Source organism: Colossoma macropomum, unplaced genomic scaffold, assembly GCF_904425465.1.
Source record: "Colossoma macropomum unplaced genomic scaffold, Colossoma_macropomum, whole genome shotgun sequence".
In the NCBI taxonomy this organism is placed as follows: domain Eukaryota; kingdom Metazoa; phylum Chordata; class Actinopteri; order Characiformes; family Serrasalmidae; genus Colossoma; species Colossoma macropomum.
The window spans coordinates 36,475,268-36,493,507 of NW_023494790.1; the positions used below are offsets into that span (position 1 = coordinate 36,475,268).

The 18,240-nt window shown below is 38.8% G+C and overlaps 1 protein-coding gene across 1 annotated transcript; it reads right to left on the bottom strand.

Annotated features, from left to right (window-relative positions):
- Window positions 1–10,912: 10,912 nt before the first annotated feature.
- On the bottom strand, window positions 10,913–16,845 carry ppp1cab (protein phosphatase 1, catalytic subunit, alpha isozyme b). The gene is made up of 7 exons (XM_036573262.1): window positions 16,466–16,845; window positions 15,702–15,833; window positions 15,360–15,590; window positions 14,929–15,033; window positions 13,721–13,944; window positions 12,801–12,935; window positions 10,913–12,192 (listed from the first exon to the last, which is right to left on the bottom strand). Exons 1-7 carry the CDS (start codon window positions 16,518–16,520, stop codon window positions 12,076–12,078), a joined length of 999 nt encoding a protein of 332 aa, XP_036429155.1. The 5' UTR covers window positions 16,521–16,845; the 3' UTR covers window positions 10,913–12,075.
- Between the last annotated feature and the right edge of the window lie 1,395 nt (window positions 16,846–18,240).

Below are 18,240 nucleotides of genomic sequence, written 5' to 3' on the forward strand. Positions count from 1 at the left end.
ACAGGGCTACAACTAAAACAAAACCGCACGCAACAAATTGCTATGCATGTCGGCAAACATGAGGACGTCTCACTTAAAAACTACTAAATGGTTCAAAGAAAACTTTTGAATAACGTTTAAAGACGTTATGCCATGAACTTCACAAACTGTTTTTCAATCCAGTGATTATATGTCCTTCCAAAAGACTCACGGCACACAGAGCAGATTACTGCTGGCAAAAGTTTGTCTACCATCGGGCTGATAACACGCTGCATGGAAGTGCGTACGCTGGCAAAATCCCAAAAGTCATAGTTTGCTTAACCCACTATAGATAGCAGACTGTCTGTGTACACCTGGGCGGAGTGTTTGAGGCTGAGAGTAGCCCACAGCAATGGTGGACAGTAACTAAGTAAATGTAATTAGTTACTGTACTTAAGTAGTTTTTTTGTGTATCTTTTCTTTACTGAAGTATTTCCATTTTTCCATACTACATTTCAAAGTCAAATATCTTACTTTTTACTCCACTACACTATGAGAAATCTGTCGTTCCTTTGGGTTTATGTGTGTATAAAAACGTAACATGTCAAAACGAAAGAAGCGCAAAGCAAGAACACCAATCAGGGCACAGCGGTCACTTTGTTTTGAGCTTGTTTTGACCTGTTGGTCATACCGACCCAGTGCAGCACACGGTTCAACATCAGTGCAGCAGTGTAAAATTTTGGGAGAGTCTATTCAACATAAATGATGAACTAACCTAACTTTGTGTAAATAGACCACAATATAGAAATATGTACTCATATGCAGTTGTGACTGACGTGTCTTTTTTCTGAATTTATACAAACACATTTCATTTTATAGTAAATTAGTTTTGGCTAGTTTATGTTTATGATCAGAGACCTACAGATGCAGTTTAGTAAAGGAAACTCATTTGTGAACCTGAGTTTAAAGTTTTTATTAAACTTAAACTTGTAACTAAGTTGCAAATAAATCTTAAACTGAAACTTTGCTTGTTTGTAAAAAGTGATTTCAGAGCCACTCAGTTCTACCTGATGGAAACTGTTCGCCTTCAGTGTTTTGTGATTATGATAATTTTAATAGACATCAGCGTCACTAATTAATGACATTCTATTAAAAGACTGGTTTACCAAGAGAGACACTGGAGTATTTTCACCTAAACTGAGTTAATGAAGCAGAGTCATGTTATAAAAATCATAATAGGATATTAAAGTCATAATTAGTCTTTTAGTACTTTTACTTTCGATACTTAAGTACATTTGAAGGCAAATACTTTTGTACTTTTACTCAAGTGGAGGTCTAAAGGGAGGAACTTCTACTTTTACTGGAGCAATATTTTACCTTGGGTATCTCTAACTCAAGTACAGGGTTTGTGTACTTCGTCCACCACTGGCCCACAGACAGCCTGTTAACATCAATGACGTCTGAATCTGTAACTTGAAATTTTGTGTTAGCCACAATGTCCGTTGTAAAACGGCAGCTGTGATGGTGAAGCTTGCAAATCCTAACAGCCTGGAGAATACACCAGACTTCACTTTTTACAGTTTCTCAGATGGCAGATACAATGACAAGATCTGGCAAGGAAAGTGCTGTTTTGTTTACTATGCCTAAACTAAACTAAGAGTATGTAAACAGCAAATACACCATATTTCTTTTCATGTTTTTTTTTCCCCAATCAATCATAAAGCTAATAAACTTCTAAAAGTGACAAGAACTGAGCACAAACCTTAAAACAAACTAAAGTGGCAGACAAATTATACCTTGATGTCGAATGTACAGCCTAAGGTTAACACGGCCTTTTATTACACATGTGGCCAAAGTATAATATAATACACTCACAAATACAAACAAAAAACACATTTTACAGCCTAGTTGAAACACAATAGTCTGATACTAAATACTACTCATAAAAGGAACTCTATACTCTTTAGGCCGAGTAAAGGGAGATACCCACGTCCTTCTATGTACAGAGGCATTTCAGAAAGCCATGTCTTGTGTGCTCAGGACAGCAGCCCAGAGAGAAGACAGGCTCAAAGGAGCAGAGATTTGGTACAGGGCTCTTAAGTTGGCTTTACACAGTGAGTTTACACAATTTCAGCTGTCTGAAACCTAAATGAAACTAAACTGCACTTGAGTTTCATAATGTAAAGCGTCCGGTGCCGACCTGGGGACGACACTAACACTGCCACGCTTCAAAACAAATGGCAAGGCCTGAATACCATCCACAAAATGCTGTTATTTGGCTACAACACTGGATGTAAAATGCCAATAACCCTGTCAAAAGAGCTTTCAGCAGACTTTTGTACCCTAATTCTTTAGGCTGACCTTATTAGGGGATGAGAAAGACAGGGAAATGATGGACAGAGCAGCTTGAAGGCGCAACACTGCTGACAGGACGACTGAAAATAGACATATAGGGAGACACCAAAAATGGGGGAATGTGATCCCCTCCTCTGGTGTATACAGAGGTGGGACGAAGCCATGGCATGCAATTTCATGTTTGCAGGGATCAGGTAAAGGCTTTAGTTATTCTATTTAGAATCAAGCAAATTAAGTTGTAGCTTTCAGAAATAAACAAGTCAAACCACAGTTCAATTACGTCACAGATTAGTGCAGTAAGTTAAAGCATTATAGTTTACTCTAAGTCTAGAGTTTAGAATATTCGACCAATCCTGATGAAATATTCTGTATAGAAAATTCTAGCGTGAAAATCAGTCACAGCAACAACAGCTCACCCAATTTTTTAATCGTCTCTTCCATTCCTCTTGAAATCATCCAAATTACTTTGCGTGGAATCATACAGAATTTTGGGTACCACTTTAGAATAAGACTACCCTTACAAAGGGTTCATGAACTTAGATCATAAACACTTTATAAATCATTTATAAGCAGTTATAACATTAATAAAAGGTGAGCTCATACATCTGATGAATATGAATGCGCGATGAAGCCGGCAGTTTAATGCTGACTGACGGATTAAGATCAGTAAGCATCAAAATCGGAACTTTAACAGTAAAAATGATTGTGGGTTCACTATTAGGCAATCAATAACTCTTTTTATTTAAGTGTTATAACTGCTTATTGATGATTATAAGGTGTTTATGACATGATTAATAACCATTAATAAACACATTTTAACCACTCTGAAGGGCAACAGTGATCTGATGTTTGTCTAATACTGAACCCACATTCATTTATACTGCTAAACCTCAGATTTTGATCTGGAACTGATTTTCCTTTGTCTTCTCCATCAGTCAGCATTAAACTATCAGCTTCCTCATATATTCATACTTATCAGATATAACAGCTCACCTTTTTGTTCATGTGTTATAACTGCTTATTAATGATTCTGAAAGTGTTTATGACCTAATTGAAAACTGTTAATAAACTTATTTTAAACCATTTCATAAATGCTTTTATAAAGATAGTCTTATTCTGAAGTGATACCGGAATTTTGTTAGGCTACAGTCAGGATTGGACAGAATTTTGTTGGGATACAGTCCAGCTCAAACAGATGATTGTTGGGCCACAGTCTGTTTGGACAAAATTCTTTTATACTAGTCAGTTTTAGGCAGACTTTGTTGGGTTGCAGTCTGAACTGAACAGTCTCCAACACTCAGAGTCAGGACTGTTTGTAGCAACACTGTTGAAACAAGGCAACTGTTTACTAAAACTGTTACCACAGAGTGCGACAGCTGGCATCTTCAAAAGCGCCATTCATTTCATCCCCTTATAGAAAAACATCATGTTCACTGAGTACAAAATCACAATCTGACATCAGAGGTCTACAGTGAACATGACAACCATCAACTAGCCCACTGTAGCCAAGTCATCAGACAAACGCCATCCATTATCATAACTGATAAACAGAACACATGATTCCTTAACTCGCATTTAACTGCCAGGTCATTATACCAACTGATGGCACAACGTATTGGTTAACCTCAGGCCCTTTATCTAACCTCAGGCGATCTTTTACAGCAATAAATGAAGGTGTCTAGGGTGAGTGACTGAAGATTACCATGATTTTTTATAGCACTGATCTTTATTTTCTTTACTAAGGTGAACTACTATGCTAACTACACTATATGATCTGAAGTATTGGGACACACCTCCTAATCATTGAATTCAGGTGTTTCATACAGTCCCATTGCCACAGGTGTATAAAATGAAGCACCTAGCCATGCTGTCTGCCTTTACACAAATTTGTGAAAGAAGGGGTCGATTTAAAGAGCTCACTGAATTCCAGCGTGGTGCTGTAATAGGATGCTACCGTTACAAGTCAAATCATGAAATTTCTTCCCTCCTAAATTTTCCACGCTCAACTCTGGGTGGTATTATTGAAAAGTGGAAGCGTTTAGGAACCACAGCAACTCAGCCACAAAGTGTCAGACCACGTAAAGTTACAGAGCGGGTCACCGAGTGCTGAGGAGCATAGAGCATGAAAGTCACCAACGCTCTGCGACTCAATAACTGCAGAGCTCCAAACCTCCTCTGGCATCAACATCAGCACAAAAACTGTGTGCCGTGAAGGGTTTCCATGGCCGAGCTGCTGCATGCAAGGCTGGATGGAGTGGAGTAAATCACGCCGCCACTGGACTCTGGATCAGTGGAAACGTGTTCTGTGGAGTGATGAATCGCGCTTCTCTATCTGTCAGTCTGACAGACGAGTCTGGGTTTGGCGAATGCCAGGAGAACGTTACCTGCCTGACTGCACTGTGCCAGCTGTAAAGTTTGGTGGAGGGGGAATGATGATATGAGGCTGTTTTTCAGGGGTTGGTCTAGAACCCTTAGTTCCAGTGAAGGGAAACCTTAATGCTTCAGCACCATTTTGGACAATTGTACACTTCCAACTTTGTAGGAACAGTTTGGGGAAGAACTTTTCCTGTTCCAGCCTGACTGAGCCCCAGTGCACAAAGCAGCTCCATAAAGGCCTGACTGGGTGAGTTTGGTGTGGAAGAACATGACTGGCTCTCACAGAGCCCTGACCTCAACCTTTGGAATGAACTAGAACGAAGATTGTGAGCCAGACCCTCTCGTCCAACATCAGTGTCTGACCTCACAAATGCTCTTCTGGACAAATGGGCAAAAATTCCCACAGACACTCTCCAAAATCTTGTAGAAGCTTCCCAGAAGAGTGGAAGCTGTTAGAGCTGCAAAGGGTGACCAACTCCATATTAATGCCTATGGATTTAGAATGGGATGTCAGGAAAGCTCCTGCAGGGGTAACGTGTAGGTGTCCCAATACTTTTGTCCATATAGTGTACCTAGGTATCCTACAGGAGCTAGCACAGCTCAGCTAAGTTACCACAATCTTGTGAAGCAGTGGAGTAGGGTAACACTTTATTTACAATGCTGACTTTACAAAACACCCCGTGTCTTATTGCAGAATTACTGTTTAATGATGGTACATGACTGATGGTTGCATGCAGCCCTGTAAACAGTGTCATGGCAACACCAAAAATTGGTGAGGATCTAAGGACAGTGGTGGTAATAGTGGTGCTTTAGTGTTCTCCCCCTGAACCAGGCAACCTCTGAGAAAACCCAGTACCTACATAACTTCCAATATTTCTCCATGCATACAGAGTAGTGTTTCTCAAAGCCTATACTCTACCAGCTGTTCTGTCACTCAGGCCTAGGATATTCCTTTCAAATATGTACGTGCATTCCCAAGCCCATCTGACCAGTTCAGCTCAGTAAAGAACTAGCAATGGCTATTTCATATAGCCTAATACTAAATTATCATATAGTATATAGTATCATATAATTCTATACTATCAAAATACTAATGAAAGTGTCTGCATGTGTCTTTGGGTCTATCCTCAAAATACAGTCCTCGGATGCATCCCAAAAGTCCAGCCTGGACCATTTTTGAAAGTGCCATAAACTTATCTCATTGCATCACAGAAATACTTCCACCGTCTGCTATATTTATTTCTGTTCACTTGCCAAGAAGATGAGCAAATGCTAAAAATCCCCTTTGGGTATGTCTTTCAACGGGGATACGTCACAGCAAGCTCCCATGTATCGTTTCTGGAAGGGGCTTACAGCTTTGGGTTGCACAAACCATGCACACTCAAACATAAGCAGCAAGGTTTCCATTCTTGTAAAGAATTTACATTTATTTATTTGAAAGACGTCTTATCCAGAGTGACTCTTACAATGTGCAAACAGTGGAAGCCAAACTGATACAAAGGACCTGGAGACGCTACAAGAATCTATAACCTAAAAGATAACGACTATCATAGCTTGATCTAGTTAAGCACAAGTGTAGTCCTTGAGGGGGTGAAAGAGCAGCCTGCTTTGCGTTTTACTTTAAGAATTGACAGGTTTCATGTTGGCTTGGTGTGTTTTCTCTACATTCACACAAATATCTCAAACTAAAACTCAGTGTAACATTGGTAGACTGTGTGTGATTGGATGACATGCCCAGTACTTTAAATAAAAAATTCCCATTAAAAGAGCAAGTAGGCTGACAGGGTACAGGCTTATGAGGGGCTCTTCCTTTTGACCACTGTCCAGGAGACTACTTCTATGGGAAGCTGGGCTAATGCCAGTTTACCACAGGACGTCTGTAATGTTTATGACCAATTCACACAGGGATAAGTAATCTGGGTATAAATGACAAGAGATGGGAGTGGCTATTCAATTTAAGTACTGCTTTTACTCCAAAAAACAAAAAAACAACAACAAAAAGAGCAGAAAACACCTCAAAACAATTAATTTAGCTATCATTTTGTTTACCCTTACTACCTGTCTTGCTGTGAATGTGAATGTGAATGTGCTCTGCCATTAGCTTGGGAATTCACAGCAAACAGTCAACTCAAACAATCAACTCACAAATAAATGCTTAAGTTTGGAGTGCCTCAAAACTTTAAATTTTGTTTTACTTACATGTCAATTTACATGGGTTTAATATAACCTGGGGTTATATCTATAGCTCGTTTTATGGAAGGTAAAAGGAGCAGGAACTCCGTTAATGTCGGGATGCACAGTCTGTAAAAATGACTGACATGGCACATTGGGTCGGGACTAAAAAAACACTGAGAAGCACCAGTAAAAATTGCATAAACCCACCTCCTCATGTAAAACTACTCCCGTCCGAATAGGGCTTAAGATGGCTTCAGGTCAAAGTCAGATCACGATGCCACAACACTCAAGTTTCCTTTTGAGCAGCTCAAGTGAACTGGAATCGCTGGCTGTTCTCTTAAACTCCGCTTTTAAAACTTTCACTGACCTTTGTTTTTTAATGAGATAAAGTGCAGAAAACAAATATGAGTTAAAATAGTCTGTTGGATGCCAAGCATGCAGCCCACTAATTCATTAATGGCAGCACAGTACAAACATAAACATGTCTCTTAAAGAGGTATGCATCTTAATTTTGATAAGAAGTGCCTAAATTTGCACATCCAATATGAGCACCATATCATACTGTTTGAATGAATTATAGGGAATTTTTGGAGTCTGGAAGCTTTTTGCATGCTAATTTGTATTCATTCTGTTTTCTGAACAAGAACAATAAAGAAAAGCCTTTCTACTTTATATTCATACATCTCATGCTCACAGACACTTGAAAGTTTATCTAATTCCCATCCCATTACACACGATTGATTTGCTCTGTGGAAAATAAATCTTCTTGGTATTAAGCTTTCCAGGGTTAGATGCTCCAGCTAATGCTCCTACAATACTGTCATTTTGTACTGCAGGCAAACTGCAATCCCAAACATTATACATGTATATATATATATATATATATACACATGTATATATATATACATGTATATATATATATATATATATATATATATATTATAATGTTTGGGATTGCACTGTTATATATATATATATACATACATGTATCTCGCTGTAGTTGGAACTTTATAGGAAAAGGAAAAAACCTACTGTATTTTCAATGTAAGTCAATGGAACCAGACGTTTTTCCAAGTAATTTTGGGTCATTCATCATGAAATTTACACACATTGTAAAGGGACAAAAGGTATTTTCAATTTATGTCAAAAACTGAAAAACGACAAAAATGGAGATACAAGGTTTTCTTCCGACAGCTGTGATATGTAACTACATGCCTCATGTCTCTCTAATTGATTAATAAATCCATGATGCTTTGCCATTCTTTTTACAAATAAACCTTTTTGAGACAAGATTTTCAGAATTGAACCTACAACACTGTACATCTTTAAAGGTACTATTATTACCATTATAAACCTCTACAGTTGTGTATTATGACCATATAAAGAACTCCAGTTGGTTTTCTCTCTGAGAAAATAAATGGTGATTCCAGAAAAAAAACATTGCCGCTATCGTGCCCTGTGATACATAACAACGTTCCAAACTTGATGTTTTGCACAGTGGACGAGGTTGTTAAGGAGTTGAAATATGAATAATGCTATAGGCACAATACAGGCAAGCTAGCACTCCTGTGCCCGGAAATGATGTCACATGAAATTAAGTCTATTATTAAACATCAATGCTGTTAATTGCCAACACCAACTGCTTAAACTGTAGCCTAAAATGTGGTGGTTTGTGTGCGGTATTTTGGTGAGTTCAGCCTTATGATGTCAATTTTATATGCAGCAGTGTTAGCTGGTGTAGCGAAAGTTTTGTTTCTGCTTCTTAATAATCTGATGATTCAGAGGATCTGGCGAAATTTGAAGGGCAAATGACCATATGACAATATCTATAAGCTTTGGAACATTTCTGTTTACTGTTGGGTACAACAGCCATGATTTTTCAGAAACTCCACTGATTTTTCTCATACAGAAAACTTCAGAGTTCATATTCATAATCAATGAGAAAGAGGCAACCGCATAAATAAAACTACGCATGCCTTTCTGATTCACTCCCATTCAAGAGATGGAAATCATTAACGCTTTGTTTGGTAGTATATTGTGTTTATAATATTAAGTGTGTGTGTGTGTGTGTATATATATATATATATATACATATATATGTATATATATATATGTATATGTATATACACACACAGATAAAGATATCTGAATATCATATTCATGGCACGTTTGTAATCGTGTATATACTGTTCATATAGTTATATGTTATATATTCATATAGTGTGCTGTCTGTTCCGCACTATTGCTACTATATGCACTTCTGGCAGATGCGAACTGCATTTCATTGCCTTGTACTGAGCAATGACAAAGTTGAATCCATCCATCCACCCATCCAAGAGGTGAACCCAAATGGCTTTCCAATACATCTCTCACACAACAGATGTGTTTATCCCCATATCACAGCCATTTCCCATCCTAATATCCACTGGGCTGACAGCATTTAAATTTATTCATCTGCATGAAAGTACGTCATATTTTAAACACTCCAATTTTGACGACAAATCAACAGGGTGTATTTTTCCTCAGAATAAAAATGAGAGAACAACTTAAAGAACATATTCACAGAAACAGGCCTGGTAAAGATTTATGTCCAAAAGTTCAGGTAACGCTAGACCCATGATAAATCCGGCTTAGGGCAAACAGATCATAATTCAAATGCTTGTTAATCGAGAGGTGCCAGGAGTGGCAGGACCTCACTGGTCTTCAAAAGTATTTGAAAGAAAGCCTTAGAGCTCCATCTGTTGGTGAAAACCGTTCACTACAACGCAACCTAAAAAAAAAAAAAACTCAAAAATTAATACTCGATGTGAAACTGCTTTCTTTAGTGTCTTTTCCCCTCCAAAACTTACAGGTAATACATCGGTGGCTTCTTTTAACTCTACAGTAATTTTTAACTACTTTTTATTACATTTAGTTTGACTCAGGTAAATTTGCCAGGAAACGTACTTGTACCTAACACTGTTTTACTCAAGATGTTTTCTTTAGCAGCTGCATTTACAACCCCATTTCCAAAAAAAGTTGGGATGCTGTGCAAAATGCAATGATGTGCAAATCATGTAAACCCTATATTTCATTGAAAACAGTACAAAGACAACATATCAAATGCTAAAACTGAGAAATTTTATTGTTTTTTGAAAAATATGTGCCCATTTTGACTTTGATCGCAGCAACAAGCTCCAAAAAAGTTAGGATGGGGGCATGTTTACCACTGTGTTTCATCACCTCTTCTCTTAACAACACTAAGTATTTGGTAACTGAGGAGACACTGCTGCAGCTTTGAAAGCGAAAATGTTTTTCCATTCTTACTTGATATAGGATTTCAGCTGCTCAACAGTTCGGTGTTTCTCTTGTTGTAATTCTCGTTTCATGACGTGCCAAATGTTTTCAGTGGCTGACAAGTGTGATCTACAGGCAGGCCAGTTTAGCACCCAGACTCTTTTAATACAGAGCCACGCTGTTGTAATACATGCAGAATATGGTCTGGCATTGTCTTGCTGAAATAATCAAGGTCTTTCCTGAAAAAGACGTCGTCTGGATGGCAGCACGTCGCCAAAACGTATATATCGTTCAGCATTAATGGTGCCTTCACAGATGTGCACGTCACCCATGCCATGTGCACTAATGCACCTCTATACCATCATGAATACTGGCTTTTGAACTGTGCACTGATAAGCTGAGTGGTCGGACCACAGGACACTTTTCCACTTCCCCTTTTCCACTTTTTCCATTTTAAACAAGCTCAGGCCCAGAGAAGGTGGCAGCATTTATGGATCCTGTTTATATATGCTTTCGTCTTTGCATAGTAGAGTTTTAACTTGCGTTTATGGATGCAGTGATGAACTGCTTTCACAGACAGTGGTTTTCAGAAGTGTTCCTGAGCCCATGCAGTGATTTCCTCTACAGAATCATGTTCACAGCGTCCCAACTTTTTTGGAAATGAGGTTGTACGTCTGCTCAGACATCATGTCATTAAAATAACACTTTTACTTGAGGCTGGTTTTACGCTACCCTACTCACCTCAATCACAAATCAATGAACACGTAGGATGAACAGTTTTGTATGAGATTCTCACTTTATTGGCTGAGTTCATGAAAGACTACAAAAAAAAAGAGAAAGAAAGACAGAGAGAGATTCTTATTCAAGTAATAAGCTGTACAAACCTAAACCTATCATGTCAAACAAAAACTCTGATTCTATTCTGTCCCTTTTGCTGAGCAGTACACACTAAAGCCAAATCTTACATTATCTGTGAGGGAAAGGGGATAAAAAAAGTAAACATATACAAGAATGCTCAGTACTTTTGTACTAATGCAGCACCCACCTGGCCAAACCTTGCCTACCTGCCTGTTCACTGTGTGAGCTCCTTGGTTTTAAGCTAAAGAATAAAAAGCTCCTACCAGCAGTGCTTCTTGCCCTATCAGAGAAAGCTTAGATGCAGTGGATGATCGCTCATGACACCTGCTGACGAGAGAAGGAAATACTATTTATCGAAGAAAAGTATGTGCCAAAAAGTCCTAACTAATTAAACGTGAAAGATGAGGACAGAAACTGTCAACACACAAGCTTCACATTAAACAGTGGCAGTGATAAAAAACGACTTCCTGTCTTGGACACACACACACTCACACGTTCTCTGCTCAGATTGCTTTTGGAGCTAAAGGTGCGTGCAATCAGCTCTTCCCTATTCAGGGGATCAACAGCTGGACCCTGAGGCTTTGAAGAGTTTGAAGAGAAATGCTTCACTTAGGTCCAATAAAAGATCCCTAAAGAGGGATACACATTTATTATTATAGATCTATGACAAGAAAACTAATCAAATCATTTATAGAAAGTGGTAAAGGGATAATACAAATCTCACCCCATCCGTCCAACAAAACATCGCACAATAAAGTGAGACTAACCCCTCCCGCCCCCCCAGGAGCATGCGCACACACACAATCACATACACCTACTCATACAAGATGTCTCTCCCATGTACCCTCTCACATTCCAGCGAGTCAATCTGGCCATTCCTCCAACAATCACTCATAATTGGTCAACCAAAAAAAAAAAAATAACATTCACAGCAATTTTGCCTCAGGAAAGGCAAAAACAAAACTAAAAAAGGGTCCCACACGCTCTGCTTAGGTGTTCCAGGGTGAAAAGAAGAGGAGAAAAAGGAGAGGTAGAGTAAAGGAGAGGAAGGACGTGTGTACGATAGAGTAGCGGGCGCTATTTCTTGGCTTTGCCTCCCTTGGCGGCGTTTCTTGGAGGTGTGACGGGTCGGCCGGAGCCAAAGCCGCCCGCCCCACCGTAGGCCATTAACTTCTTGTCGGCGGGCTTTAGGATCTGAGGGGGAACACAAGCGAAAACACAGAATTAAATGTAATGGCTAAAATCATGCATTTCCAAGAAACTACTGCACATTCTTAATGTGAAGGCCATGAGATCAAGAAACTGGACTGTCGCCGCTAAAGACATTAACCCGCTATTAAGCTTTAAACTTTGCTATTTTTCTTTCAAACATTTTGCTTCAGCATCCAGCACAGGGGTGTCAAACTCAACCAGTAAAAGAGCCATATTTATTTAAAAAAAAACACACACACACACACACCACATCAAATCCGTGGGCCAGAGAAAATTTTTAATGTTGTGGTGTAACTCAAACTGCCCATTGTTTATTCAAAATATGCAAAAACTTCAGTAGTGTAGTAGTAATGTAGGCACTTGTAGCAGACCTTGAAGTATCAGAACTGTGTGGAATTGAGGTGTAACCACTGTCCCATAGACTGTTGTTTGTGTAGGAGAATTGGAGCACATTACGTTGCAGTGCATACTCGGGAATGTAGTGTTGATTCAAACAGAACCCTCAACGCATCAAAGCTTTTACACCCTAAAAGGCAGGGAGAGAGGTGATTTTGAGCCAAGTCACAGCAGCTGGAAGTGTGTGCACGTACCTGGAAGGAGCACATAAGCGTCTCATCCACACTCATCATGGCACCCGCATTGTCGAACTCTCCACAGTAGTTGGGGGCTGAGAACAGAGTCACAAGCTGCCGCTTTGCAAAAAACTCGTAACCATCTTCCACCACCTGCTCAGAAACAGAGGATTTCCCACGTCAATGGACGCCTTTCCAACAGCTAAGTTACAACCACACCTGTTCTTCTCCAATGCGATACTAAAACCTTGAATATGAATGATACTGATGCTGGGACGACTTTTTATTAAATGAGATATTTCTGACTGAAGTACTTCACAAAGCTGGCCATCTAAAAATATCATGTTCAAACTGCTCAAACGCTTCACTACACTACAGAAAGAAAAACCAACAACAGGACAACAAAAGATCTATTTAACAGAAGTGTAACTGAAAAATGTAATTCTACTGGAATTATAATTGCTATTCATTGCTCTCACAATAAATGCTATGCCACGTTATCATGTGAACTGCTGTGTGTCACGCTAAATTTAAAACCGAATCAGATTCAGTCTTTTCCCCACCTCCAATATCCAATCCAGTGTTTCTGGCTAACATCAGCCCAATACTGATATCAGAACGGTGCCAGCTCTACTCTTCAAACCACATCAAAAATTGGTTGGAGAAGCCAAGAAGGGATGAACTACTATCAAAATTCTAAGCCAATGCAAATGTTTGGGCATAATGAACCAAATTGATCAGATTCTGCACATTTTTCAAGAATAAACCTGCAAAGCAGTGTTTATACAAAAATAAACAAACAAACAGACTTGTATCTGCACAGACAACGACGCAAACTCCTTATTTGCCAATACTGACGCATAATTGCGTATCTCTGGAATCACACTGCTTTTACTTGATGCTTCACTGAGCTGAAGTCCATTCTGAGTTCTACAGACCTGGTGGGCCCTGCAAATGAGGTCCATGTCGTGTTTGTGAAGGAACTTGGCCACCACATCAGAGCCAAATGTGAAGGAGACACCACGGTCGTTCTCTCCCCAGCCCATTACGTCTTTGTCCGGGTCGGCCCAGAGGAGGTCGCACAACAGGCCCTGGTCAGGCACGTCCGTGGGACGCATCACACGCCGGATCTGCTCCATGGACTGGAGGTCAGGAGAGAGGCCTGGAGACACCAAAGGGAAAGTCAAAAAGGAACTCAACACTGAGTCAAAAAAGCCACACATATATATAAACCACATTTTAGTGATTCTTTGCTGATAGGGTTTAGCTATAACCGCAAAGCCACAAAACGCAAGAACTAATATAGAGGAAACCAGTGTAAAGTCTGTTTTATTATGGAAACATAGTACTACAGCTATTTAAAGTGCTTTTACAGAAACCGGTGACAAGGGCAAAACGTCATGAGCTGTAGCCCTAAAAGATGAAACAGTGATGGCCAAAAAAAATGGGGGCAATGCTAAATAAAGGTCCTGGGATGAATCCCCAAGGGTGAAGGCAGCCAGTAAAGTGGGTTAGGCCTGAACAGGGGTTAAAAAAATAAATATATAGAAGAAAGCTCATGAAAAGATGAGGTATTTAACTAATGAAAACCTTGGATACACTACACAACTGTTAAAATGCTAACAAAGTTTTAAAAAGACCGTCTCTCACATTTGAATTCTGTTGAGTTTTTTTGGGCAACTAAAAAATTTGGAATCAAACATTCAGTAGAGCTTGTAAGCTGTTGCTAAAACTCACAACAAAACAAATGTAGATAAAATAGTTTGCCACCTTTTGCAGCAACACAAAGAAGACACAAGTCACATTTGCGAGGCAGTGAACGGGAGATGTGATCGGTGTTGACTAAGTTGTAAAGACAGCCCACTGTCCTCCTGCCATAAACTCAATTAATTCTAAAGCTCTTCTATAAATGTGAGTGTCTGTTCACCGTTTTTCTTACTTTATTTGCAGCATTTACTCTTTTTTTTCCCCCCTCAATTTCTCTGGCTACGAGTGGGACCCATTTAGATTTGAGCCTTTCACCACCATACATTATTAGACTACTGTTACACTACAGCCAACCAGCAGAGACTTTGATATTTGGGGTAAAGTAACTCTGGCTTAACTCCCATACAATTCATACACAAGGTGTAATATTTATATGTACCTCCATGGCAACAGAAAATCTTTTCATCGACAATGGCAGCCACTGGTAAGCAGTTGAAACAGTCTGTGAAGGTCTTCCATAGCTTGATGTTATACCTCCTTTTACCTGCAATCAGAAACAGTCCACAGTTAAAGCATTTGTGGTTAAGAAAAAAAGGCATTCAATCATTCTGGACCACTTACAACCAAATTACACTGAGTGAAACCTTCTGAACCAGAAAAAACGTCTAATCTGTGCCCACAAAGCTCTCAAGCCTTGGCCCCAAGCTGTGAACAATTCAATTACATGTGCACACAAACATAGAAGCAAACCTGTGTGATGGAACCAACAATAGCATTTTACACAGTGCCATTAAATCATTTGATGTCTAAAACACACATATCAGCACTTTTGACAGAAAGGTTTGTGCCGATCCTTCCCTGCATACTCACATTCATCATAAAAACCATATATCCTATTGATGGAGGCACACTCATGGTTTCCTCTGAGAAGAAAGAAATTCTCTGGATATTTGATCTTGTAGGCCAACAGCAAGCAGATTGTCTCCAAAGACTGCTTCCCCCTGTCCACGTAGTCTCCCAAGAACAAGTAGTTGCTTTCTGGTGGATAGCCTCCGTATTCAAACAGCCTTAGCAGGTCGTAGTACTGACCGTGGACGTCACCTGAAAAAATAAGGACAGGGAGGTTACTCTTTTGCAAAGTAGAAAACATTTTAAAGAGACTATTTCCACCTCAACATCAGTTTTACTGCTTTTTTTGTCAATAAAACACACCGCAGATCTTGAGTGGTGCTTCCAGTTCGAGCAGGATGGGCTGGCTGAGGAAAATCTCCCGGGATTTCAGGCACAGGCCGCGGATCTCACTCTCCGTCAGCTGGACATTTTTACCAGGTCTAGAGCCCTTGACTAAAATGAGGGGAAGAAGAGGACGAGGGTCATTAGTATAAATACATATATACACAATATATAGTAGACACTTGAAAACCAGAAAAAAATGAAAACAAATATTTCTCCCACTTATAAAACATCATAAGTTCAGCACATTTCCACTTAAACACCTAGTTAATTAACTTCCTTTGATTAAAACAAATATATAGGTACTAAATACCGGTATATGTAACACCACCTTTTACCATGAAATAAAGTAAACTGGCTGACTACGATATAAATGTAACAGTTAGTTAAAAAATGAAAATAAAAACTAAAGTTTATATGACTAAAATTAATACATGACTTAAAACACAACGACAACCGCCGGAGTGTTTGCTAGCTAGCTAGCCGGTTAGCTACGTTAACAAGCCTATATCTCAACCTTAACTGTTGCCAGAATGTAGAAAAAAGACAACACACATGAAACGAATAACTAAACAGGTTAAATAAATGATCGACATTAGTGAAAAATACGCATACATTACATGCAACGAGAAAATAGACCTCTTTCCGTATAATTCTGCTAGCACCGGGCTAACCGGCTAACCGGCCGAGCGAGGAAAACTTTCAAGAAACTCGGTTAAAACGGTTCACAATAGCGATTTTACCTTCTAAAAGGCGCTGGATGATGGAGTCGATGTTTAATTTGTCGGACTCGGTCATTTTCTGCTCGTTTGTCCCGTTTCTCCTCTCTGGGTAGATCCGCCCGGAGATTACCTCAGACTCAGCCAGCCAACGTTAGCCTAGCCTGCTAGCGGAACGCTAACGACAAACACGCCGCCTTTCGCGAACACACACGGTTTATTTAGTCTAGAAATTAAATATATCTCGGGTAATTGTCAGTAGAACACGCAGACAGTGGCAACAGCCCTGCTCCAGTGACTCATACGAGTATTAATCTTAGTTTTGCCTCCGTCCTTCGGTGGTTAAATCAGAGCCGCCGCAGCTCCGCCGCCGACTGTCTGTCTGTCCGCTTCAGGCGGGTCACATCCAGTTCCTGTCTATAAAACCTGTATGAGCGGCTTCGAGCCGTATCGTTTCATTTTAATTAATAAAGGCGTTTATTTTAAACAACAGATATTGATAGGTACAGCTATTTAAAATACTTATTATTACTATAATTACAATAATTATTATTATTATTTTCATTATTATTATTATTATTAGTAGTAGTAGTAGTAGTAGTAGTAGTATTGTTGTTGGTAGCAGTAGTAACATTAATAGTATTATATTTTTTTATTTGTTTATTTTTTACATTGATTACTATGTTATTAATAGATCACATTAATTGAAACACCTATTATTATTATTAGTAGTAGTAGTAGTAGTAGTAGTAGTAGTATTGTTGTTGTTGGTAGCAGTAGCAACATTAATAGTATTAATGTTATTATATTTTTTATTTGTTTATTTTTTTACTTCGGTTACTTCTGTTTTATTAGATCACAGTCATTAAAACCCCTTTTATTATTATTATTAGTAGCAGTAGTGGTACTATTAGTAATAGCAGTAGTAACATTAATAGTATTATAAATGTTTTATTTGTTTTTTTTTACATTGATTACTTATGTTATGAATAGATCACACTGATCATTGATTATTATTATTATTAGTAGTAGTAGCAGTAGTAACCTTAATAGTATTAGTATTATTAATGTTTTATTTGTTATATTGCAGTCGTTAAAACACTTTACTTTACACATTAATACATACATACATCATCTAAACCGCTTACTTATGACTATCATAGTCATTAAAACACCTATTATTATTATTACATTTATTTAAAAAACATTTGATCGCTGCTTGTGGATTGTTTTTTATTGTTTTAATGTGATTTTCACTTACAACTGAATTTTGTTGCTCTTGGACCGCAGGCCGTAAGCTCATGCCTTCATCCACTGTATTTTGTGGAACCAAAAGCAGAAGGAGACCATGTGGGCATTAAAAACACTTATTTATTTGTTTGTTTGTTTGTTTCACTGCAGCTCCACTAAGCCAGTCAAATGCTCGTTTATATTTTATATTATGCAATTTGAGTAGATCCGGTCCTTTACAGCAGTGACCTTAACAACAAATGATTCACTGCGCCTGTAGATTCCATCTACACCACTAAGCTGCAGATAAGATCTATGTGGAAACATTGCAAGGGTCACAGGAAGTCGCGTCCATGTGCTCAACAGGTGGAAACGTCTTGTACTGTGTTATGTCACCATCTACTGGCTGTGGGTGCTGCAGTTCTAACTCGCCAACATTGAGAAATGATCTATGAAGGCTAATATATTCCATTATCATAAGAATATAACATATATCTACACCAACCAGCCATAACATGAACACCACCTCCTTGTTTCTGCAGTCATTGTCCATTTTATCTGCTCCACTG

Bases quoted from the DNA above. Each gene is read 5' to 3' on its own strand.
- ppp1cab (XM_036573262.1), bottom strand. From the start codon at position 16,520: ATGACCGAGTCCGACAAATTAAACATCGACTCCATCATCCAGCGCCTT. The intron at 13,945-14,928 runs GTACATATAAAT...TGGTGTCTCCAG, and splicing joins GATTTTCTGTTGCCATGGAG to GCCTCTCTCCTGACCTCCAG. The intron at 12,936-13,720 runs GTCTGTAGAACT...GTTTCTGAGCAG, and splicing joins TCATTTGCAGGGCCCACCAG to GTGGTGGAAGATGGTTACGA.